Raw genomic sequence first — 26,646 nt, forward strand, 5'->3', positions numbered from 1 at the left:
ATATATATCAAATTACTATAGTAAAAATAAATATATAAATCATTTCAAGAAATACACATAAAGCTTTATCGATAGACAACAAATTCAACTTCTGAGAAAATTTTCACAATTTTAAAAATTTACCAGATTACCAAGGATTGTTTGTAAAACTATTTTGAAGTTTTAACTATACTATAGCATTAGTTTTTGGAAGAAGAAATATTTTCTAATTTTAAAAAATGATAATTTCTCTAAATTAACTAGGAGAAATTTTCTAAAAAATACCTAAATGTCCAAAATAGTCATATATGTAACATATAGGTAGTCACATAGAAAAAATTTATAAAGATTAAATTTATCCTTGTTTTTATAAGATTAATTATAAATTTAATCCAAAATATTTTAAAATTCTTATATTTTTTAAGATAGTCAGATTGAAACCTACCTACCTACCTTGATCTGGATAACTTCTTGAACTAGTTCAATATCAAAAAATGAGTTAGGCTCACCCAAATATCAACTTTCTCGCTCTAGAAATCCCTCTCTTTCTCTCTAATCAGCTACCTGAAGCAAATAAATGATTTTTTTCCTTAAAATAAACATAGTGGAAATTGATTTTTTTATAAAATTTTGACTTGGCACCGTGGTGACTGACACCATAACACCATAGTGCTCCCCACTAAAGCGCACAACACTATAGCATTATCTAAGGTGTCACAACATTGAATTATTTTGGCAAAATGATAGTGAGATCATTGCAACAATGTCATCTTTCCCAACACTATAATGCTCCCAAGGGGCATTTCTATTTTTTCCAATCATGTAAATAGACCCTTGGAACCCACTTCAAAATAGAATCAAACACTTACAAACATATGCAAGAGTTGTTAAATTTAGAAATTTAATACCTTACCATTATCAGATTAGGTCATATAGGTGAAACTATTCAAAGATTTAGTCATTATAAAATTTCTCCATGAATTATTCATAAAGTTGACTGGGTGACTTAATTTTCACAAAAGGATCACTGTATAGACTTCAATATTCCTCCCTTTCTAGCCTTTTGAGGACCTTATACATCATCCATTGATAGGTTGCCCTTACATTCTTTATATCAAATGTTATCAAATTATAGAAGTATAATCATGTTTGTGGTGATGAAGGAAGTCTTCTAATAGCCCCTAAGATGCATCTTAGTTTGGTGATAGCCTAAAAAACTATACAAAAAACTCATGAATGATTAATCTATTATCGAGTCAGTTAGGGCATCGATCCTTAGTAGTAGATCCTTTGAAATGGGATAGTACAAGTTAGTGAAGTTCACACTTACCCTCTGTTTCTTGTTTCCATTTATAAAATGACCACACTTGAGATTTAGTTTGGGTAATAGAATTTGCTAATAATGTTCAGTTCTACTAGCTTATGCATTTCTATTCTAATGGGCTTGATGAGCATGGCTATAGTCTTCCTTATTTATTTTTTAATTAGTAGGTATTCTTTCTTGATATTGAGTTCTTGGTAAGAAACTTCATAATTTGTCCCTATTATTGCAACATTTTTCCATTCAAAGACATCTAAAGTGCCCCTGAGATTTTGGATTAACTCACGTTTATCCTCATTACTAAAAAAGGCACTTAATCAAAGAGTTCTATTGGACTCTCTTATTAATGGTACCTTCCATGCAACCTAAGAGGTCTAGGCTTAGTCCTTATTCCATATCAATTTGTGGCACTTTATCTATGGAATTTGTCATCTTTCTTACTACATGTAAGTAGCATGTTTGTGACAACATGAGTTCATCTCCCACTCTTATTTTTCTCCCCTCAACCATAAATTTATTTGCAATATGGAATATATACTCTATGGGCTATAATGTGTTTAATAGTGATCTATCGAAGATAAGCTATAGGTTGGGTGAGTACTCCTTTAAACTCTCTAAACTCCCCTAACAAGCAAAAGAGATGACCTGTAGTAGGGGTGAGCTAGGAAGCAAGCAAGTTCTTTTTTTTTTCAAATGTAAATTTAAAAGTTATATTTACAGAACTCGCTATATATATCAGAATGTTATAAATTTGATAAATTTATGATAAAGGAAATGTTGATGGTAATGTTATGGATAAATTTACATTTAATTTTCCATATGATTTGCTTTTAATATTTCTTCTAGTCAAATCTCAATAGATTAAAGTTATACCATCTTAAGAGATAGATTAATATTTTACTATCAAATTGAAAAGAGAAACTTTGCTAATTTTTATAATCAAATGTAGTATAAGGAATATTCAAGTCATCCTAATGGATAAAAATAATATTCACCTATCATTTTGATTAATAAAGTGAATTAATGTATTTATTTTCATAATCAAATACAACAAAAGAATTAATCAATTCATCTAAAAGGATAGAAATTTTATTGACTTAGAATTTTGATCATAAAACTAAATTAATATTTAAAGCTAGGTCTACATCCACAAATTCTTCTTGTACCTTAGAAAAAGAAACTAAAGTAGGGTTTATTTTAATTCTAGATTCTAGACTTCCTATAAGGTTATGCCCATAATTACATCTCGAAAGATAATACTCTTGATTAATGTAAAGATTAAAGATCTTCAAATTCATATAGATTTAAAGAAAGGCTTTGGTTATCCAGATTTTAATACATAGGCTTTAGATTGTAAATCCTTAATTTTGATTTAGAATTTACATTTGAACTTCAAATTTTGAATTTTTGAAATAATAAAATAAAACGAATTTGAAGATATAGAGTGAGCTACAAGCTAACAATCCTAATCACAATTAATAACCATATGAATGTCAGGATTAGATGTGTCTATGTAATAAATAAAGGAATCATAATTTAGAAAATTTTGATCATGACTTTATAATATGTACATGAACGTATTAACAAAATGATGCATGAAAAATAATTATTAAATTAAAGGTTTTTATTCATTGATAATGTCTAAGAGTATAACCGAGGGTCTACTATAAAATAAAAGTGGTCAGGCTCCACCAACAACAAGCCCATATTTCTATTGCTATATAATGTAAATTTGAATATAATTATTTATTTTATCTTGATATCTTCTAGGTTCTAAATCTTTTATAGAATTCAAAATCATAATTATCTTCATAGGAAGAAGAATTTTTTCCATTTGTAACATGTCAATGTAAATAATAATTTTTTTTCAAATGTTTTACAACTCATGACAATATACAAATACATCTAGTTATATAAGTTTCTAAAACATTTACATTTACATCATTACCTAGGTATATTCTATTTTTTAGGAATATAAAAGAATAGTTAATTTAATGAATATGTATGATGTTGTGTGATAGTATTATAGGGGTTGTAGAGTGAACTTTTAAATTATATAAAATTTTATGGCTCTATCATCCCTAAATAATGCTTGAATTTTCTTTTTGTTGAGCTTGTAGCGATGAAACAATATTTGCCTACAATTACAGTATTTCCTTAAGAACCTTGAATATTTACATCATATATACAGGCATGCAAACATCTTATCTCAATATTCCTATTTATTCTTGCATTCCTTCATTGAGGCTACACATAACACTATATTTTAACTACATGTATGACCACTATGTATATTAAATTAAAAATAGTATAATATTAAAAACATCATTTAATATTTATAGAATAATATCCTTCATTAGTACTTTACATGAACTTCATATCATCAATCCAAAATAATGGAATTAGATAGACATACAATAAATGACAAGCAAATGGAATAATGAAAATATAAGAGAGTGATATCACCAAAAAGGATCAAGGTATTTCCTCCACCCTTTTTATCCCTTAACATGCAAAGTTTCTTTAAGAAATACATATTAAACATTCTAAATGGTTGTATCATGTACTTTCCTAGCCTCACTTAAATTTTATAGTAAGAACAAACTAGAGAGTACTCTAAGATGTATTCAATTTTACACAAATGATTGAACTACCTTATATATATATATATATATATATATATATATATATATATATATATATATATATAATATATATATATATATATATATATATATATATATAATATATATATAATTTACATCCCAACTATTTATAGAACAACATAAAAGGCATATGGTGTTGCGATAATTGAAAGAGTGGAGTTGTGGTGCCATTGAAATGAACTAACACCTCAGTGCTAAAAATTTTATATCGCCATAGTGCTTGCTGATGTGGATCAACTACTTAGTGAACACTCACATCTCTTCACTGATAGCATATGCCCATGGCAATTATTATACAATGCCACAGTGTGTTTAATTTTCAAGCATTGCGAGGCCCAAGTGACAAAAATAATGCTAAGCATGAAAATTAAGGTGCGTGGCATTTGAAAATTGAGAATTAAGCTGATTTTTTAGACATCGCGGCACTAATAATTATGTGATGCTAACTATGTTGTTGTATACTGCTTGCAAAGGAAACCTCGATGATATAATGTCCAATTGTGGTACCCTCGGTGCTATTGAAGGTGGAAATGCATTGTTGTTTCATTGGATACCATGGCATAATGAGCTCCTTCGTATTTTTTATCATTTTTTAGTTTTTCTTGTTTAAAATAACTAAAACACACATTTTCACTAATAATAAACATGTAAAATATTACATAATTTCACTTATCAACTATACAGTAAATATAAAAGGCCTTAGCTTACTCTAAAGTGCACCAATATAATGTTAATATGAGATCAAAGTAAAAAGGTAAAAAATTCAAATATGAGTATTCCTCTAGGCAAGGAACTCCAATGACTAAATCAAACATGGACCTAGTTGGTTGACCTAGAAAATCATCTAAAGTGTGTGTATAAGGATTTGTGGCTTGAGTAACTCCTAGGATTTATTTGTTTGGAATTGTTTAAATATGATTTTTTCTTAAGGTTATTGGTTGGTTTGAATTCAAGTGTTTAGGATTTAAGAGTTTTGAATTTATTTTAGGGTGTTTTGATTGTTTAATTGTATAGATTTAGATTTAAAGAACATAATGTCAATAACTTCTAAGTGCTAGAATTCATTAATTAGCATGCCCCTAACTCATACTTTTAATGCTACTAATCTTCCAAAATGAGGTAGATAGGTTTGTTCTATTCCTTGTATTTTTTTAGGTGTTTTAGTTCTTAAGTTTACAATCCAACTTACATTTTCTTCCTAATAGGAGTCAAGCATAAGGGTTTGAAAGCTTCATTATATAAATATTTTATTATAAATTTTAATGTTATTTAATTGAATAAACTATCTTTATTAAATAAGGGCTAAGAGATTTATTTTACCCTCCTTAGGGCGAATCAAAAAGCCTTGTATGCCCGAATTACCCAATAATTATCTATTTATTTAAGTTTGATTATTTGCTAAAGGTTTTTAAATAATTTAAATAATTTAATATTTTTTAATAAAATATTCAATTTAATACCTATATCACATCAATTCATTCATGATATTGTCACAACGAGCAATGGACCAAAGGCTCCTTAGGATATATGCGTAGTCCCTAGCTCGAGATCTAACCTTACTTTATTTACAAAGTGTTCTTTGTGTTTGATTATTTATCATGGTTATTCATCTAGATTTAATTAATTAGTTGTTGATTTTATGATCTTTTCCTTTTTTTAATATTCAAATTTATTCAATTATTTAATTGATTAAGTTTGACCAAATTTTAACTTTTTGATTTCTATTAAATTCTATAAATTTTATATTTTTCATAAATAATAGACCCAAGGAGGAGCCCAATGCCTTTGAGTTTGTATCATTTAGATATTTATTGAATTAGTTATAATTTTTACAAGTTCAACACATTTTAATGAATTAATTAATTAAATAATTAAGGAGTTTTTTTTTTTTTAACCAATTTAATTCCAAACCTCTTAAAATATTACCCAAATGTCTTTAATAACTCTATGGGATAATTACAAGTGTTGGTGAAAGTTCTTAGGGATGTTAAGCCCTATAGAACTGCCAGGCTAACCAAGAGGGGGGGGGGGGGGCTAATATTGGTATTTAAAATTTTCTTTAGAAAAAAGAACGATTATCATAAACCAAGTCACCACAAGAAACAAGTACGGAAGAAAATAAATGCGATGAGTAAAAATAAGAACTCAAGGATTTATGGTGGTTCGTCAACTCGACCTACGTCTACTCCCCGGAGGCAGCCCTCCGAGTATTGCACTACAAACGTGACTTCCTTTAGCCCCCACATCTAGGCAGAGAGAAGTCCTCACAAAAACAGCTCCTTTTTTGCACACCGCAAGGCAGAGAACAAACTCCTTTTGCTTCCTCCTGAAGCAAAGCAGAGAACCATGATCACTTGCTGAAACTTACACTCTCCAACCCTTCCAAGGACAAGAGACTCTAGGAAGAAGAAGTTGAAACGATGCTCGGAGCAACCCTTGTGAATCCCTCACAAGCTCCCCCTCACAAATCCTCTCTCTCTTCTCTCCTTTAGGTTTTCTAAGGTCAAGAACAGCGCCAAGGATGTTCAAAAATTTGAACTAAAGCTCTTAAATAGAAGAGCTTAAAAGGAGCTCATTAATTATACAGTTGTCCGACTTATATCATCTAGGACGATATGGAATCATCCCTCGGCCGATCAGTACAAATCTCAAAAAGATCGGCCAGAGCATCGCCCTAAATGCAATACTGGAGATTGAAAAATTGGCTTGATCGTCCCGGCCGATCACCGTTTCAAATCGAGGAAAATCATCCAGAGCAATCCCTGAATTCAAGCTGTCGATCCATATCGCCACACATCACCTGAATTTGTGTGGCCGATATCTTTATCTCCAGGAGTGACTTAAGGATTTTAGAATCGATCGTCCGGCATCTTGCGTCGTCAGGCCGATAATGATCGTATCAATCAATCCTTAATTACCTCTTGATTGTATTAATTCATTAAGGCATAATTTGAATATCGTCTAGACCGATCAAGATCGTCCTGCCGATTACAAAATACATAATATCCTTAATTATTTATGGGGCAATTTCTTTCTGTTTTGAGCTATCATCCTTTGTCTGATACAAGTATCACGCAGGCGATTGGCTAATGACGCTGCCTTAAATTAAGAACCCTTGATTAGATTTTCTATTTTAAAGCAGATATCCAGGATGATGTAAATATCGTCCTGGCGATATGAGCAAAAATAGAATTTAAGTCTCTCGAGTGTGTGCGTTGGGGTTACTTTGCATCAGTCACACGCAAAAGATTACAATTGACTCAAGAAGGGAAAAAATAAATTTTAGACTGACTCAACCCTAATCTACCCATTCTTGAGCTGGCTCCATTTTTTCGTTCGATCTTTGATTCTGAAAAGTCAGTAGTAAAAGGCAGTCCAAGAAAGTGAGTGTGTTTCCAATCATCAAAACATAGTTCATGACCTGAATTTGCAACATCTCCACCTTTTTGATGATGCAAAACACAACGAAAATATTTTAAAAAACAACAGTGTACACATGGAATTGAAAGTCAAGAAACATCCAAAAACTACTCCCCCTTTTACATCTCAAAAAGGAGGGAATTAAGAACTAAAGCAAACACAAAGACACTCCCCTTTTTTTTATATACCAAGCATGAAGATGATGTAGTATTCCATGTGATTGATTTTAAAAACTTGTGAGTTAATAGTTAACAATATAATAATCCAAAGAAGGTAGAATATCCGATCATGTTACTCTTTAGCTCGGCTTTCTCTTAGGGTAGAATTCTTTTGAATCAATGACCTAACTCAAAAAATTAATGGATAAGAGAAAAAGAATCCATTCATCACTTGGTTTAAGAAAATATCTTATAGAATAATGACCAAAGTAAATTTGTCAAATCAGCAAAACAATCAAAATCAAGTCTTCGATACATGAAAACTTCTAAGTTTTAAAAGATTAAAAAGAGAGAATAGCTTGCTTTTAGTGGGCTCATTTTATGCTCTTGTCACTTTGATTGGCTCTTTAGGGATCTTGATTTTTGATACACTTTCGTGTATATACTTTTCTTTTCAATTTGACGTCATTGGCATATTTTTTTTTATTTTTGCAAGTAAATTCTCTTTTTCAATCTCTTAAAAAAAATTCTTATTTGTGAGTATATCTTCTAGATATTAGAGAATAGAGCTCTCTCTCTAAATAGGTAAGAACTATCCAAAAAAAATCAATAACCAATTCAAGAGTAACGAGGAATCTTGATGTGACAAAAAAAAAACTTTAAGCATTATAAATACAAGATAGATTTGCTTAAGAAGTTTAGAAAAGATCTTAATTTCATACACAATCTTTAATTTGAAATAAATTTTTGATTAGAAAAGAAAACTATGCCACTAAAATAAGTTTAGAGAAAGAGACACAATCAAGAAATATTTTTAACGATCTAATAGATTAAGAGATGTAAAACATTGACTACAAATTCTCAAAAAGCAAAGGACGAGCATACGATATCAGCGATGGTTTTTTTTGAAAGCTAAATTTAAGAAAGAAAAGCAACCAAAAAAAAAGTATACAAATTCAAACAAAAACTAAGAGACAAAAAGAAAAGAAAATAAAGAGCAGAAAGGAAAGCAACTAAAAAAAAGAACAAAAAACAAAATGAAGCAAATAGAAGATCAAGTTTATGCAGTTAGTAATAACACCCAATTTGGTCCTTAAGAAGCTGAAAGTGTCGAAGGCCAAGTGGTTTAGTAAAGATGTCAGCCAGTTGATTTTAAGTTTTACACATGGTGTAACTCAGTCTCCCTTAGTCACATGGTCTCTAATGAAGTGATGTCCTATGTAAATGAGCTTAGTCCTTGAATGTTGAATAGGATTTTTTGAGATGCATATGGCAAGTAGTTTTGAAACAAAGATTGAGAGATGTGCCTAAGGTAATCCTAAATCCAATACTTATTTTTTAACAAAGGACTTGGCCACACAACTTCCAAGAGCAATTATTCAGCTTCAGCAGTGGAAAGTGCAATAGAAATTTTGCTTTCTACTAGGCCATGAGACCAAGATTGTCCTATGAATGACAAGTTACTGAAGTACTTTTTCTATCAACCTTGCATCCTGCAAATCAGAGTCGAAAATCCAATAATCTCAAAAGAAAGTGTTGTGTCTAGGATACCAAATCCCTAGCTTTGGGTCCCTAAAAGATATCTAAAATTTCTTAAACACAGGTCAGGTGGGATTGCCTTAGTAGGGTCGTCTCAGCAGTCAAGTAGAGTAAAGATCCAATTATGCCTCTGTACTTTTCTGATCAACAGACTTACCACTTGGGTCCTATCCAATGGAACACTAAGTCATGGGAGTATTAATTGGCTTAGATTTATCCATCTCATACTTCTTCAAAATGTCTTTATGTATTTTGTTTGATTAAGAAATGTTCCATAATCCTATTATTTTATGTTAAACCCAAAAAAGTAGGAACAACTCTCCCATCATACTCATCTCAAACTCACTACTCATTTCTTAGAGAACTCATCACAAAGTTTTTATTAGAAGATCCAAAGAGTAATATCATCCACATAAAATCTGAAAATGAGCAAATCATCTCTAATTTTTCTAAGAAAAAGGGTGATGTCTACGCTCCCCTTAACAAACTCCCTTTCTGTTAAAAATATTCTAAGCCTCTCATACCATCTCTTGGTGCCTACTTTAAACCATAAAAGCCTTTTTTAAAATTTAAAAAATGATTTGGAAAATTGAGAACTCTAAAAACTTGGGGTTGTTCTACAAACACATCTCTTTTATTTCCCCATTTAAAAAGGCACTCTTGACATCCTTTTGATAAAGCTAAATCCTTTATAACAGGCAAGGCTAATAGCACTCTATATGTTCCAAATCTAGCTACAGGGCAAATGTCTTCCTCAAATCTTATCCCTTCTATTTGGTTATCCCCTTAGCACCAATCTTGCTTTATTCCTAACACCACTCCTAGAATCATTCACCTTTTCTTAAAGACCCACTTTGTCCCAACTAAACTTTGTCCCTTAGGTTTTTACAAGCTCCCAAACTTCATTCCTAACAAATTGGTTCAACTCTCTATACGTGGCTAAATCCAAAACTCATCAGTAAGGGTTTTGGTTTATGTTGATGGGTTAGTCATTGAGATAAAGGCAGAGTGGTTCACCTCCTTCCTAAGTCTATATTAGTCTTAACTCATTAGAAGGGTCTCCTAAGATCAATTCTTTGGGGTGATTGTAGAGTATCCCCAACTCTATGATAAGGTGTGAGAAGGTCCAACCTTTTCTCCAATCTAAATTTTCTACTCCTTGGGTGACATCTCCTACTCCTTTATGTTTTGGTGACCTACCTTCCTTCTCAAGTTTCTACTCCTCTAGTAATCTCTCAACAATATCATCATCATCCTCAATCAGCATGCCTCTTTAGGATCAGACCTGGCATCATAATACGACTAATGGGTAATTGTTTATCCACCACTAAAGTTCATCTTGTTAAACACCCTAGATAAGACTTCCACAACACTATGAATATCCCAAGAACACTCCTTCATTAGATTTGGATCAAAATTTTCACAAGGGAGACTTCATTATATTCGTGAATAAAAACCTTAGAAACCAAAGACATGAGGTGGGAAAGAGCTAGTGTGTCCTACCCTAAGGATCTCAATAGGGTGTTCTTTTTTAACTTGGCTACTAAACGTTGCATTCTAATATCAAACCACATACAAAGCTGTGTTAACCAACTTCAGCCCAAAGTTATTTTGGAAAGTGAATACTCAGCAGCGCTCTCAGTTGCTTTCCACAGTCTCCGATCTTTCCTTTTCGCTACCTGTTTCTGCTGAGGGGTCCTAGGAGCTGAGAAGTTGTGGCTAATCTCCTTGTCCTCACAAAAATTTCCAAAAATCTTTCATTTCCAAACTCCCCCATGGGATCCACTATGGATGGTCAGATCTCACACCTTAGCTTTTTTCTGAATCCAAGTAAAAACTGTTTTAAACTTCTCAAAAGACTTATTCTTTATGTGTAAGAAATCTATCAGTGAACCTTGAGTATGTCATCAACATCAACAAAACCATACAAACATTTTTCCTCCAGCTGGACAGTGCTAATGGTCCAAACAAATCAATGTGATAGGACTTCTAAAGGTCTAGAGGTGCTAATGTTCCTTAATGGGGTGAAAGGTGGAGTGGACCTTGCTTTCCTAGTTGGCATCGCAACACAAAAGTGGTCTTTTTGAAAACTGAGTTTTTGGGGACAACTCTAACTAGGTCTTTTGGGTCACTTTCCTAAGTGCTTTCATTACTTGTATGAATAAATCTCCGATGCCACAACCATGAATCATCACCAGCTATTTTTAAGTCAAAATGAAGCAGCACATTCAATGTTTATTAAATCAAGCATGTACATTGTTGATCCTCTTTCCCTGAAAATAGTGTTGTTATTTAAACTTACAAATGCATGAATTTACAAAGATTGCATGATGAAGCCCTTTCATAAAGTTGATGATTGCTCAAGACGGTTGTGCTTCAATCTATTCTACAAGCAAAATATATTTTAATTGTAAGCTCCTTGGAAATATACCAATTAATACCTGAGTCTACAATTCTGGTGGTGTGCTGGTCTCCAAGAGTAACCTTGCCTCTAAGTCACGACTCCAGCAAAACAATTGATTGGCATCACCAGTCATATGCTCGAGATGCATCCACTATCAGGTACCTACATACTCTCATGAGGCCTTTTGTGAGAGCCCACCTGCAAGATTATCAAATGTCAGATTAGTGGAACCCAAATAGGTTTGGGTTTCTTTTTCTTATGAAAAGGTAGAATGCAATGCATGTTGTGAGTATACTGGTGGATTTATGCAACTTAAAGGTTCCACACCAAAGTGTCCTATGGGTGAACTGTGGCACGAGTGTATATGAATATGTCCTAGTATGCTCAGCAGGAAATACTCTAACTCCAGGAAAAAGAGGTTTCTTAAGTGGTTTGAGTTTATTAATGCCTCTTCCTAGATTTTGGCTTTTGATCAAAAGTAGGTGTCATCCTAGTTTTCTTACATGTATCTAATTCATTCTGAATCTTCAAATTTGTGCTTTTTAAGACTTCATTCTCAATCCTCAAGTTTTTCTCCATCTCTTTACACTTCTTAAAATCAGAATCAAGTGAGGTGTGTGTGAATTTTAGTGACTCATGCTCTTCAATAAATTCACAATGTTTTTTGTTTACCTCATCAAATTTATCAAGTAGAGCCATATGATTTGAATCAATTGTAGAATGTTCTTTAGTCATAATTGCATGCTCTTTTTGTAACTCCTAAAATTCTAATTTTAAGCTTGCATGTATTTTCTTGATTTTCCTATATGATACATGATTTTTTAGAAACTTCAAGAAGTTGATAGTAGGAAAGTTCACATACCTCTTCTTGATCAAGATTATCGTTTTCCATCAAGCACAATTTTGTTGTCTCATCTTCTGGTTCCATCTCTGATGAATTTGATGCAGAATCCGCCCAAAATGCTTTTTGAAGTCTCTTCTTATCCTTCCTGAACTTGGGTTTCTCATCGCCCTTTCCTTTGCTTGAGTGATCTTGAAGTGTAGGACAATCAGCTCTCACATGTCCGGGTTTCCTGCATTCATAACAGACAACATCAGAAGATCCCTTTTAATATTTATTATCCTTACCCTTTCTCCAATGATGCTTTTGCTTCTTCCTTAGAAAGTTTTTGAATTGCCTTGTGATTAAGGCAAATTCATCGCTTTTAGACCCCGAAGAGTCAGAATCTGATTTGTGCGCCTTCAGTGCCACCATTTTCTCCTTCTTCTTCTCACCTGCATCAAGATTTCTTTGATTCACTCCTTGCTCATAAGCAATGAGTGAGCCAAGTAAGTTGTCAGTCGAATAGGTGTTTAAATCCTTAGATTCAGTTATAGCAGTGATTTTAGCATCAAATGACGAAGGCAATCATCTTAAAATCTTGTTCACTTTTTTATAATTTGAAAGTTCTCTTCCTAATGCATGCAATAAAGTAACAATCTGAGTGAACAGTGTATACATGTCAGAAATAGATTCAGAGGGTTTCATACGAAAAAGTTCGAAGTCATGCAAAAGAATATTCAAACAAGATTTTTTAACTTCATTAGTGCCTTCATAAGTGATACACAATTTATTCCAAATTTCTTTACCAGTTTTGCAAGTGGAAACACGCATGTAGTCTTCTGATTTTAAAGCACAGAAAAAGCAGTTCAAACATTTTGCATTCAATTGAGCTAAATCTCTTTCATCAAAAGTCCATTCAATAAAAGCAACTTCCATTTTAATTCCTTAAATTTCACGAGAAGGTGGAGAATACCCTTCTTTAATAAGCATCCACATGCGATAATCAGTAGATTGTAAAAATGTTGCCATACGGGTTTTCAAAAAATCAAAAGATAGGTTATCAAATAAGGGAGGTCGTGTAATCGAATATCCTTCAGTAGTGTTATGATTCCCAAAGTTAGCCATGGATCAAATTCAAAAAGTTTTCAAACTCAGTTTTTATGAACCTAGCTCTGATACCACTTGAAAGTTCGTTAGGGATGTTAAGTCCTATAGAACTGGCCCGAGGCTAACCAAGAGGGGCGCGGGGGGTATGAATTGGTATTTAAAAAATTCTTTAAGCAAAAAGAACGATTATAACAAACCAAGTCACCACAAGAACAAGTTCGGAAGAAAATAAATGTGGAAGCAATAAAAACAAGAACTCAAGGATTTATAGTGGTTCGGTAAACTCGTCCTACGTCCACTCCCCGAAAGCGCCCTCCGAGTATTGCACTACAAACATGACTCTCCTTTCGCCCCCACAGCTAGGCGGAGACGCCCTAACAAAAACACCTCTTTTTTGCCACACCCAGCAAGGCAGAGAACCCAACTCCTTTTGCTTCCTCTTGAAGCAGGCAGAGAACCACGATGACTTGCTGAAACTTACCTCTCCCAATCCTTCCAAGGATAAGAGACTCTACGGAAGAAGAAGTGGAACGATGCTTGGAGCAACCCTTATGAATCCCCTCACAAGATCCTCTCTCTCTCTCTCTTTTAGGTTTTCTCAGGTCAAGACAGCAGTCAAGGATGTTCAAAAACGTTGAACTAAAGCTCTTAAATAGAAGAGCTTCAAAGGAGCTCATTAATTGCAAGTTGCTGACTATATCATCCAAGACGATATGGACATCGTTCTAGCCGATCAGTTCAAATCTCAGAAGATTGGCCAGAGCATCGCCCTGAAAGTAAACTGGACGATTAAAAAATTGGCTTGATCATCCAGGATGATCTCACTATCGTCCCGGCCGATCAGTTCAAATTAGAAGAAAATCGTCCAAAGCATCGCCCTGAATTCAAGCTGTCCAATCCAGATCATCCAGTACATCGCTCTGAATTTGTGCTGGATGATGTTTATCGTCCAGGAGTGAATAAGGATTTTAGAATCGATCATCCTGGCTGATCTTGCGATCGTACAGGCCGATATGATCGTATCAATAATCTTTAATTACCTCCTTGATTGTCTGATCAATTAAGGCATAATTATGAATATCGTCCAGGCCGATCCAAGATCGTCCTGGCCGATTACCAAAAATATAGAATATCTTAATTATTTATGGCGGCAATTTCTTTCTGTTTTGAGCCTATCGTCATGTCCGATACAAGTATCATCTAGGCCAATTGGCTAATGAAGTTTGCCTTAATTAAGAACCCCTGACTAGATTCTCTGTTTTAAGCCAGATCGTCCAGGACGATGTAAATATCGTCCTGGCCGATATGAGCAAAAAATAGAAATTCTAAGTCTCTCAAGTGGTGTGTGGGGGGTTACTTTGCATCAGTCACACCAAAGATTATAATTGACTCAAAAAGGGAAAAAAATCAAATTACAGATTGACTCAACCCTAATCTACCCATTCTTGAGCTGGCTCCGTTTTTCTGTCCGATCTTTGATTCCTGAAAAGTTAGTAGTAAAAGGTAGTCCAAGACAAGTAAGAGTGTTTGCCAATCATCAAAATATAGTTCATGACCTGAATTTGCAACATTTGGAACCACTTTGAAATTTTTATCATTTTTAAATTATTTTAATTAATTCATTATTAGTTTTCTTGATTTTTAAATTACTTTTAATTTTAAAGAATTTTAAGGGTCTTTTAAGTTCCACTATTAAGCATTTAATTTTGAGCATGCAATACTTTTGAATGTATTTTTTTAATTAATTATGAATTAAGGAAAATTCTAAGTCATTTTTGTAGTTTAAACTTGGGTTCACTAATTGACATACCAAGTAAACTCCAAATGTAATATAATTTGAAATATAAGTTCATCTCACAACCTATTCTTCAAACCCACTAAATATGGACTCATCAAAGTCATCCTAAGCTTTATAATAAATCCTATATGGTAAATACATTTATACCTTAGGAGATTTAATTTTTATAATCTACTTATGTGATTAGGTTGCAATCTTTAGCATTCTGACCCTTATACAAAGCAAAATAAATACACCAAATCATAAATCCTTATTCCTTGTGGATTCACAACCATACCCAGTTAGATTAATTGGTCATTTCATACCAATAAACTTATGGTTTTTAATTGAAGCATTTAGAGGTTTTCAATTGCCATGAAACATTTTGGGTATGTATAGCACATGCCCAAGCACCTACCCTATCTATTTAAGCTCATACTGAATTATATTTAGTGTGCAATTTTAGAAATACATGTGAATGTTTTTAAAATTACTTTTAATATATTCTAAATTGTGGTGTATAATCATGTGGCATCAATACTACTCCTCAAGTTGAATCCAATGTTCCTAAGATTATGCTATTTTGATAATTATGTGATGATTTATGAATTTTTGAAGTTTACAAGTTTTTAATAATTTTCCTTAAATGAATTACATAGTCACTAAGTCTTTACATGCACCATACATTGATTGGCGTGGCATTCATTAGCACACAAACATTTTAAGGTGCTTTCTCTGATATTATTCGATTCATAATTAGACTGATGGGATTTAATCTCTATTAAGCCATGGGATCATATAAGATCTAGTCCAAGCTATTGATCAAAATCAATAGCTAGGATTTCATCTTCAACCTACCACTCATTCTTTCAACTATGATCCTATTTCTTCAAGATTTGAGATATCTAATGGATTGATCTTAATGAAAGTTCTTGAAGAGCTTCATCCATTCATGAAAATTCAATCCAAAGGTTATACCTCATTGGAATGAATATTTATTTCATAATTTATTGAACCTACCTAAAATTATGCTCGGGATTGGAAGAGTTCCTAAGGGAGAGTACAATTGGATTGAGAATTGTTTGAGTTTAGTTTAAAGGCTTCAAGGAACAATCTTGCTTCAAACAATAAGGCTTGAAATCCACTAAATCAAAACTTGACTCATGGCTTGAGGAGCTTCGTTAGAGCTTATAAAAGTTGATCACCATAAGGGATGGAGAGGTTGGGTGAAATCTCTGTCAATGTCAAGAAGCTTTTTAAATTGAAATTAGGAACCCTTGCTCAATGAAATCTAGAGTATTTATAAGCATTTTAAATTGAAGAAGGCTAGAAAATTGGCTCTAATCAGGCTTGTTCAAGCCACTAGGTTGGGTTGGACAATCACATAAAATCTAATAAGTATTTCTAAGAGTTCCATAACTTAATGAATAAGGGGAACAAGCTTGGGTTGAACTTATGGATCACATGGTTTGTTTCTTAAATTTTGGCCATCGCCGACCACCACATGTGTTGGAAATGTGGTGGAAAGCCAATGGTAGGTTCTTGAGTGCATTTCATGAGAAAATTGATCTTAGGTAGATCTACATGTCCAATGTGGTTCAAGAATGGTTAACTTGGAGACTTTGGATACACCCAATGGGATTAACTAGTTAGCCATGAGATAAGCTAACCCTGGCTTATGTACTTGTCCAAGGACTACTCAATATAAGTGTTGGTTTAGATCTATTTAAACTGGTTTTGAATTTGGCTCAGTGAGGAGTGGCTTTGGTCACTTCACTCAAAGTTTATGGCTAGCCCAAGTGGACCGTAGTCATCTAGGATAGGTTCTTATGGACCCAATGGGTAATCCCATGGTTCAATTTAGTTTGGAAATTATTGGGTGAATGAAATTAAATGAGGTTTAAGTATAGGTGTGTTTGGTCAGCCTAAGTTGACTTGGTCAACTTAGTTGGACCTTGAGTTAGAAATTGATCCAACACATTCCAAATAGCATTAGGAACTTAAGTGGAGTAAGTGTTAGGATTTGTCCAACCTCCTTATATGAAATATACATTTGAGCATACTTAATGCTCATTTGGTCAACCTAATTTGACAAAATTAAATATGCTTGACCATGGGTTGTTGAGTTCAATTTACTCCAAATGACAAATTGAGTTTGTTTGATATGGTCTCATGCAATGAAGAGGTCATTTGGTTTGAAATACATATTTAAGTGATTAAGGGACCATTTGGTCTACCATCATTGACATAGTCAATGGGTTGGAGTTGGGTCCAATCCATTCAAAATAATGATTTAAGATTAAGGGGTTGAATATCATGGAATGCTTTCGATTTGACATAGTTAACCTTAAAGACATGCCTAAACAATATGCAAGTGATTAATCATGAATCTAAGATAACTTTGTTGGGTTTTATGGTGACTAAAAATTATCCAAAAATAGGTTATGGACCCAGAGATTTTTTGTTTGGATTTGAATACTAAATTTTTAAGTTTTGATTTTTTATTAGATTTGGGCATTAAAGTTGGTTTATATTTGATTTGATCAATGATTTGGAGTTTTGGATTTGGATTGTTCATATGATTTACAATCATTGATGATTGTCTATGATAGAATATATGATCAGGTGACAACCACTAGTGATTATCAACTTATCAATTTAAGGTTTGATTTTACTTTAGATTTTGAATGTGATGATGAAGGTCAATGATTGAGGTAAATTTTGATTTTAAAATGATCATATCAGTAATAATTATTTTATGATTATCAAGTGATTGATCTGCTGATCAATTTACAATCAAGGAGATTGTATAACTAAATTATTTGTGTTTAGAGATTGTATATTTGATGTGGAGAATTAACCTCACTAAAAAATGAGGTTAATAGATGTCATTATTGGAGCTCCCTCCTAAAGCTTGTTAGCTTCTAAAATGGTGATTGGTGAAACATCTATAATGGGAGCTCACTAGATAAATGATAAGTTTACTTCTCTACTATTCATAGTCTAAGGTGTTTCACACTCTCCACCAATGATTAGAGTCAAGACTCCTATGAGGTGCTTTACGTGACCTAGGACAAGCATGTTGCTATCCCCTTCCGTGGGTGCTTTTTGTGAGCTCTAGCCATGATAAACAAGAATGAATTCCCTTACTTTTTCAACCTTGATGAGATATTCTACTTAATCATGGATGTTAAAACATTCCTTTGTATCTTTACCATGCTTCTTATGAAAAACACAATACCTTTAAGTATCCCAAATGTGTACATTCACCATCATGGGAAACAAACACTTAAAGAAATCCTTGTTTAGGATAGCCTCTACTAGATTAGGCATAAACATTCTTTGTAGATTGCATCTGAGATAAGTTGGAAAATAAAGTATGAGTTCTTCATGGTATAGAAAAGAGACATTAGTTGGATTCTTCACTATTTGAGTGGGTGGCCCTGTAATCCTTAATTTCCTTGTCTATAGGGGTATCCCTGGAAGTTCTTGGCAACATTGATCTCATAATAAGTTATTCCTTATGTCCAACTAATCTCTATGATGAATTCAATCTCGTTCTCTCCCTCAATGCTATTTCCTTAATGGGGAGAGCACATATGGTGAGTGGTGAGGAGGATTAAACCACCCTATTGTATTCATTAGAATTTACATGGTTATTAGCTTGCTCTAATAGTTCAGCAAGAGATTTTAGATATTACAGGTCTAGTGCGAAGCAGAATGGACCCTCTCTGAATCCTTAAGTCAAGACATCTTGGATGACTATAGGCTTTAATTCCATTACTTCATGCATCACTCTCTAAAATCTCGATATGAAACTCCTTAGTGATTCTCCTGGCTCTTACATTCATAAGGGCTTGAAGGTTATTCTATTGCTTCTAGTTAGAGGTATATTGAGTTACAAATATCCTTTTGTTATCAGAGAAGAAGGTGATCACTTATAGTGGCACACATGTGAAACACCTAAGTGTCAACTCTTTAAATGTTGTAAAGAAAATGTGACACTTTAGGATGTCACCAATTTTTTGATAGAGAGGATATTGATTTAAAGTTTTCCTTATAGTCAATTGGGTCAATCTTTTCCATAAAATAATCCATGTGTGGTACCATAAACTTGGGAGGTTTCCTATCCTCTATTATTACCCTAGAGAAGGCATTAATGAGTTTGGGCTCAGCCCTTCTAGCGTGGAAGAGGGATCAGGAATTGTTATTGAGATCAATACTTTATCTGGTGGTCTCTTATGAAAAATTGCTGAGTTAGACGAACCCATTTGAGTAGTGTCCCATAATACTTGACCTTCGAGCCCACCTATGCCATCATGAATCATCTTTATTGTCATTTCTTCCATCTCTAGCAAGATACATCAAGTAATGGAGTTATCATTCTCCTTGTTAACTAATGGCTCTAAGACTCTTAGCTCTTTGAGAAGTGAGTTGAAGTATAAAAGAGATGTACCCAATGGTTGAAGTACCATAATATGCTAAGCTTAGAAGCCTCGAGATTGGTGTTTTCCTGTTGTTAGAATTGGATATATGGGGATGAAAGCACCCAGCTAAGGATTGTCCCCCCCGAGTAGGCAAGATTTAATAATGCAACTTTGGAGTTATGATTCTACCAATAAATTATATATATTAGTTGGAGTTATGATTCTACCAATAAATTATATATATTAGTTTATAGAATTCAATTAATCTGTATAAAGAGGCCCTGACATATTTTCATGCTAGTTATTTTGGCGCATTATCATTTAAGAATAAGCAAATATGCAATATATGAAGCCATATTTATTTTTAGGAAAAAAATATAAACTTGTTTGACACAGTATACGACAAAATAATTATATGATAATCATTACGTGAATAAATACGTTTTTAATTAAAAAAGTTTTTAATTTAACTTATTATCGTATTATACTGTTAGGAAAATACATATGCGGCTCCTTCATCAATGCCTACCTATAGTCCAAGCACAATAATACAAAGGAACCTACTATAATTTTTGCTCTCTTCCTAAACATTTTTTGTTTATAAGAGGGCTACGCTGTGGGTTGAGAATGTGCTCAACTCCGGATTTGGATCAGATATCAACGCCAGTTATGCCAGCCGCATTAGACTGTGTGACGCGGAAGCCGCAGCAGGCGGAGGTGTTCTCTGCACCCTCAGGCCTCTCCCAAGCCTCTCTCCTCCACCAGATCATCGCCGTCGGCAGCGACCTTGTCTCTACCTATTCAAACCGCGGCTGGTGGCCGCGGCACCAGCGCCAGAACGCCCGTTCCCTACTTCGGCGGATTCAAATCCTTCTCACACTTTTCGAATTCCTCCTCGAGTCCCGTCAAACGCTCCCGCCCTTAGCAAATCTGTGCTTAAAGGAATTTTACGTCATCGTCCACCGCGCTAGGTTTCTGCTTAATTACTTCTTTCAATCAAGCCGTCTTTGGGTGCTCCTCCGCAATCAGATGATCTCCTGCCAGTTTCATGAACTCGGGCATGATATCTCCACCTTGCTCGACGTTCTTCCCCTGAACGAGCTCGGCCTTACTGCCGACGTAAGGGAACACATCGAGCTCCTTCAGCAGCAGGTTGGGAGTGCTGTGTTACGCTACGATTCTAGAGACGAAGAGCTCCGGAATAAAGTCCTCTCCTTTTTAAATGAATTCGAGGAACAGCGACAGCCGGATACGGCTGACTTAAAAACCACATTTTTAGACCGGGTTGGGATTCAGGACGCCATGGGTTTCGAGTCTGAGATCAAATTCTTAGAGGATAAAATCTACAATAATCGCGAGTCCTACGCCGAGACGGCGTCGGACTGGGCCACCCTTTCCGGCGTCGTCGCCGTAGCTCGCTATTCCAAATTTCTACTTTTTGGTATACATGAAACAGTAGAAGGCAAGCAGAAATACCGGAACAATCCTGCACCAAATTCCATATCGGTCCCAAGCGATTTCTGCTGCCCGATTTCACTCGAGCTAATGTTGGATCCTGTGGTAGTCTCCACCGGTCAGACCTACGACCGCAGCTCAATAGCTCAGTGGATGGCCAGCGGCCACAAGACTTGCCCCAACTCCGGCCAGAGCCTCGTCAACACCGACCTCATTCCTAACCGAGCTTTGCGCAGCTTAACTTCCCACTGGTGCGCAGTGAATAGCGTCCCTTGTCGTTCCGTACAAGGGAGCAGTGGCTGTGCAACCACCCTCGTTGCCGCTAAAGCGACGGTTGAGGCCACCCGCGCTATTACGCAAATCCTTATACAGCATTTATCCACCGGAGATTTGGATTCGAAGAAGACCGCTGCGGGGGAAATCCGGTCGCTCGCCAAAATTGCGAAGGAAAACAGAATAATTTTTGCAGAAGAAGGTGCAATCCCTCAGCTCTCGCTTCTCCTCCATTCCCAGAACCCAATTGCTCAGGAAAACGCCGTCACTGCCCTGCTCAATCTCTCAATCCACGACACGAACAGGCGGAAGATTATAAACCAAGAGGGTTGCTTGACCTCAATTGTAACTGTTTTACGTCGCGGGCTGACGCCAGAATCAAGAGAAAACGCGGCGGCAGCGATCTTCAGCCTCTCTACTTTGCACGATAGCAAGAAACTTATCGTGGACGAGGCGGGCGGCGCTGAAGCCCTTGCTTGGATGCTGAGAAACGGAAGCACGACGGGAAAAAAGCATGCTGTGATGGCTCTGTTCAACCTGTCAATGCACCCGGAGAGTTGGGAGCGGATGGTGGATTCAAACGCAGTGGAGGCGCTCGTGGGTGCGCTTCAGGATGAGATAGTGGCCGAGGCGGCAGCGGGGGCTTTAGCGCTTCTCGTGCGGCGCTCAATCGTGGCAGGGTTACTAGGTTGGGAGGAGAAAGCCGTTATGGGTCTTGCGGGGGTGATGAGAACGGGGAGTTCAGTGGGGAGGCAAAATGCAACGGCCGCCTTGCATGAGATACGGAGGAGAGGTGGGACGGTAGTGGGGAAGAGGGTGGCGGGTGTGTCGGAAGTGTCGGCGTTGGTGCCAACGGTGCCGCTTGATGGAACAAAGAGGTCAAGGATGAAGGCGCGAAAGGTGGTAACGCCGCCCCGACGCCGACGACAATGGCTGTAGCCGTTTCCGCGCGGGTTGCCGGGTACTGTAAAAGATTTGAATCCTGAAAGGTTTTTTTCTTTTTATCCCTCCCTTGTTAATAGTACTCAGCAGGTGTTGTGACACTTAATAAAATTAAGAAGTGGTGGTCGAGTCAGCGAATTTGGCTCTCACTATTTTATTTTATTTTGTTAATTACTAATTTAAAAGTAATATGTGTTTTCAAGATTAACCGCTGTGAATATACATCAGAAAAAAATATCCAACTTGTTAAGTATTTTTTTTAACAAGCTGCTCCAACTGTGGCCTGGTCGAGTCAGCGAATTTGGCTCTCACTATTTTATTTTATTTTGTTAATTACTAATTTAAAAGTAATATGTGTTTTCAAGATTAACCGCTGTGAATATACATCAGAAAAAAATATCCAACTTGTTAAGTATTTTTTTTAACAAGCTGCTCCAACTGTGGCCTCATGGAGAAAAAACAAATTATCATCATTACATGTATGGTAATAAAAAGTTATTGTCATAAAATTTTTTATTTATTTCTGAGAAATGCAGCCCGGATCAACCGGTTCAATCGTGAATTGGTCCAATAGATTACCTATTTTTCTGAATTTCTAATTAATATTTAAAAAAATTTAAATCATATACATATAACAAATTATAATACAATTTAAATTCTAAAATTTATGTAAATCGAATTTTAATTTTTAAATTATAAAATTTATATTATTAAGCAAAAACAATTAATTTTTTTTAAAAAATAATTAACCAGTTTAATTATATTTAATATAAAATTTATATATTATTTTTGGAAAATTATAAAATTTATACTGTTAAAATAAGAATTATCCAGTTTATATAGAAACCGGATCATTAAAATCCGATTTCTATTAACCGGATTTTAATGTTCTAATTTCTAATGCACTATTTGGCAATCTCATTTCGCTCCTACATATTATCATATAAAATCAGCTCATTTTTATAATTTTGACTTTTCAAATTTGTTAATGAAGAAATGTTCTCAAAGCACATTGTATTGTATGCGTTAATAGTATCAATAGTTTCTTCTTTTTTCCTTTGTGGCTTTTGGGGAAGGAAAATGGCCATTAGGCATCTAAACTCTGAACTGCACTTTTTAAATGCTTTTTTTGGATTGAAGGAACTGAAATATAATGATAAATTTATTTGCTGTGAGTTTTTACCTATTTTTGTGATTAGGGAAAATGAATTAAGTTTTTTCTTCTTATTTCATGAATAAAATTTTGAGTTTCTTATTTATAGCAAGGAGAAGGCAAAAGAGACATATTGATATTTTTCAAATTTTTTTTTTTAATTAGAACTGAATAGGATTTTTAAGAAAAAAATCATAAATTTTTAAATATTTCATAGAGAAATTTAATTATCAAATCATATATTAAAATAAGTAAAAGATAAAATTATGAAATTGAACATAACAAAAAAATTAGCATCCAACAACCAGACTATCTGGCAAAATAATGGTAACACTTTTTATTATTCTTACGATCATTATTGTGTTATTGTGAGAAATTATTATGTGAGGAGTTCGGACCATAGAGGTATGTTCGGACTTTAATAAAATATTAACATATGGAGTGGACATGTTGATATTCAATTAGATTTACTTTTTACTTTAAATATTAATGTGTCTGTAGAACTTTATGTCAAACGCACAAAAAGAGCAGCAAAAGGGCAATAAAAAAGAACAACAAAAGCAATCAAAGTGCAATTAAAGCGCAGATAAAGTGCAGGTAAAGCACAAGTACAACGCACAAAAAAGTCAACCAAAGTGCACTCCACGTATAAAATTTTAAGTGAATGTTTGAATGTATCTCTAAGTCCAGACTCCCCACGTAATAATTTCTCCATTATTGTAGTAATATATTCAGAGCCGGACTCACTGCCTCACTCGCTCACTCAAATTGCTTGCACAGCCACATGAAGGTGAAGACAAAGGAATTTTATTTCGGTTATGCATATTTCTCGTTTCTCTTCTCTGCTATGAGCCCTTCCTTCAGCCTTCTTCGTAGGGAGCATCGTCGGCCGAACTCACTCGCTCGAATATCCTACATGGTTGCCTTCAACCTTCCGACCAAACTCGCATCTCGATTCGCAACAAAATTCGCATGCCATCAAAACTCGCATCGCGGCGAACTTCCGTTGCAAGTTTCTGTCGAGTGCAGGCTACCACGGTTCGACTACTCTCCTATGAGTTTTGTGGCTTGCATCTTTTTTCTTTCAACCAAAATCTAAAGTTTTTCGCAGGTGCTCGATAACCGACACTGACCGCTTCAGTTGCAAGGTTGACCGCATTGCTGATTTCGACGATTTGAGCTAATTTCTTAGAGTTTCGTCCTCATTTGAATTATAAGTGCTTTGTTTTACCGTTTTATTTTTGTTCTATTGTTTTTATATTATTGTTCTATTGTTTTTTTTTAACCAAAATTTAAAGTAGGTTCTATTGTTATTCTTTTGTATTATGCGATTGTTCTCCTTATATTTGAATTGTAAGTGCTATGTTTGTGAGCCCATTACAAGCAATACTTTTTCTATAGATTATTTGCTCTTGGTAACTATGGAGCATAATCATGAATCATCTGATAATTTATTTAACTGAGTGAAATCTTGATGGGTTATTAACTTATTATATCTTTTGGATGAATTTTATTTGGAGGGTTTTTGGTGTAATTCCATGTGATTTTCATTTATTTAAAAAAAAACATTATGTAGCATTTTACAAAACATTATGTAGCATTAGTGTTGTTTGCTTTGAATTAATTTGTGAATCAATTGTAGTTAAGATTCATAAATCCTAACATGTCATTCACTTTTGTTCCTTATTCCATTACATCCCACCTTAAACTACATAATCCTCTTATTGTATATTGGTATGAAAAGCATATTTTTGAGATCACTGCAAAAATTGTCAATACTATAGAAGTTTTATGTAAGAGTGATGCTCCTAATACCATATAACATGATAAAAATATATTTTATCTAGCTAAAGGGGAGTTGAGTAGTGGTCGATATTTGAATCAAGAGACAAAGCTTACAACGAGCTGGTGACACCTGTTGGGTTCGCATTTTCATACATTAATAACTCGAAGAAAATAAATTCTTTAGTAATTGAAGTGATTGAAATTACTAAGAAGATGTGGTGCACAATTAATAAGCTGTTGAAGTTGGTGTTCTGATAGATTTCATGTAATCTTTTGATTTAATCCTTTTTATGCACATAAAGATCAACATTTTTGATGTCACAAATTAATTATCACAAGCTTGGAAAATAATTTTTTTTTATGTCGCTCTACAAACTAATTTTAGGGTCTATAAATTGGATGCCCATATCACCTCAAATTAATAGGAAATTAAATCAGCATACGCCATAGGATCTTAGGAAGTTCCTATAAAAATTTAGGCCATTTGGAGACTTCAATAATTTTTTTACAAATTTCCTATGCTAGCTGGCCCTTGACCTTAAGAAATTTACCTAGGGCAATCTAAGGGCTGGAATTGTGGTGAAATAATATTTTTGTATGCTATATGTCGTCTGTACAAAAAGGAAATCGTATAGTATAATCCATTCAACAAAATTTGGCATTCAATGGGATGAAAAGGGACCCATCAAGTTCATACTTTAGACATTGTCTATATGAACTAAACATCATATAGTATGATCAGTTCAAAAAAACTTTGGGATTCACTGGGATGAAAAGGGACCCATATAATTCGTACTATAGATATCATTTGTAAAAATATGGTATCATACAATACGATCAGTTCAAAAAAACCTTTGAAATTATTGGGATGAAAAGGGACCCATTTAATTTATATTCTAGATGTCATCTATATAAAGGACACTTAGTACAATAGGAACCGTACTTAGAAAAACTTTTTTGCTTTCATTCATTTAACTGCTCATAGGAGTTTATAACTAAACAAATCATCCTGTATGAAATTAATTCATACACTATGATAAATTTAAATTTTTTTTGCAAATTTTAAACACTCCTCCAATATGTGTATGCACAATTACTCGATTACAATCACACTCTCTCAGACTATATAAAAGGAAAAATACAGACTCCATTTACAATGAACTCTAATCTAGTCTGATTTAAAGTTATCAACAATCTGGAGTATCTAGTGGTATAGATATGAAGATCGCAATTGGTTACGCAAATAAAAAGAGGCACAAAATTACACTCAAATAAAAAAAGATTCACAAAGTGTGCACAATATTTGAAAAGATGCATAATGTCGCCAATTGAATATGTTTCTATCCTCATTCATTTAAATCATTAATTCAAATAAATCTAAATTTTAAATAATATTTTATATTGAAAATTAAGATAT

The 26,646-nt window shown here is 34.2% G+C and overlaps 1 protein-coding gene across 1 annotated transcript; it reads left to right on the forward strand.

The window, feature by feature from the left end:
- Positions 1-20,248: 20,248 nt before the first annotated feature.
- LOC110108254 (U-box domain-containing protein 17-like) lies at positions 20,249-22,288 on the forward strand. Its single transcript, XM_020838817.1, has one exon. The coding sequence runs from the start codon at positions 20,249-20,251 to the stop codon at positions 22,286-22,288; it is 2,040 nt and encodes a 679-aa protein (XP_020694476.1).
- Positions 22,289-26,646: the final 4,358 nt, after the last annotated feature.

This window comes from Dendrobium catenatum, unplaced genomic scaffold (assembly GCF_001605985.2).
Source record: "Dendrobium catenatum unplaced genomic scaffold, ASM160598v2 fragScaff_scaffold_1634, whole genome shotgun sequence".
Lineage (NCBI taxonomy): Eukaryota > Viridiplantae > Streptophyta > Magnoliopsida > Asparagales > Orchidaceae > Dendrobium > Dendrobium catenatum.

What these genes read in the sequence shown, in the direction of transcription:
- LOC110108254 (XM_020838817.1), top strand. Translation starts at nt 20,249, where the DNA reads ATGTGCTCAACTCCGGATTTGGATCAGATATCAACGCCAGTTATGCCA.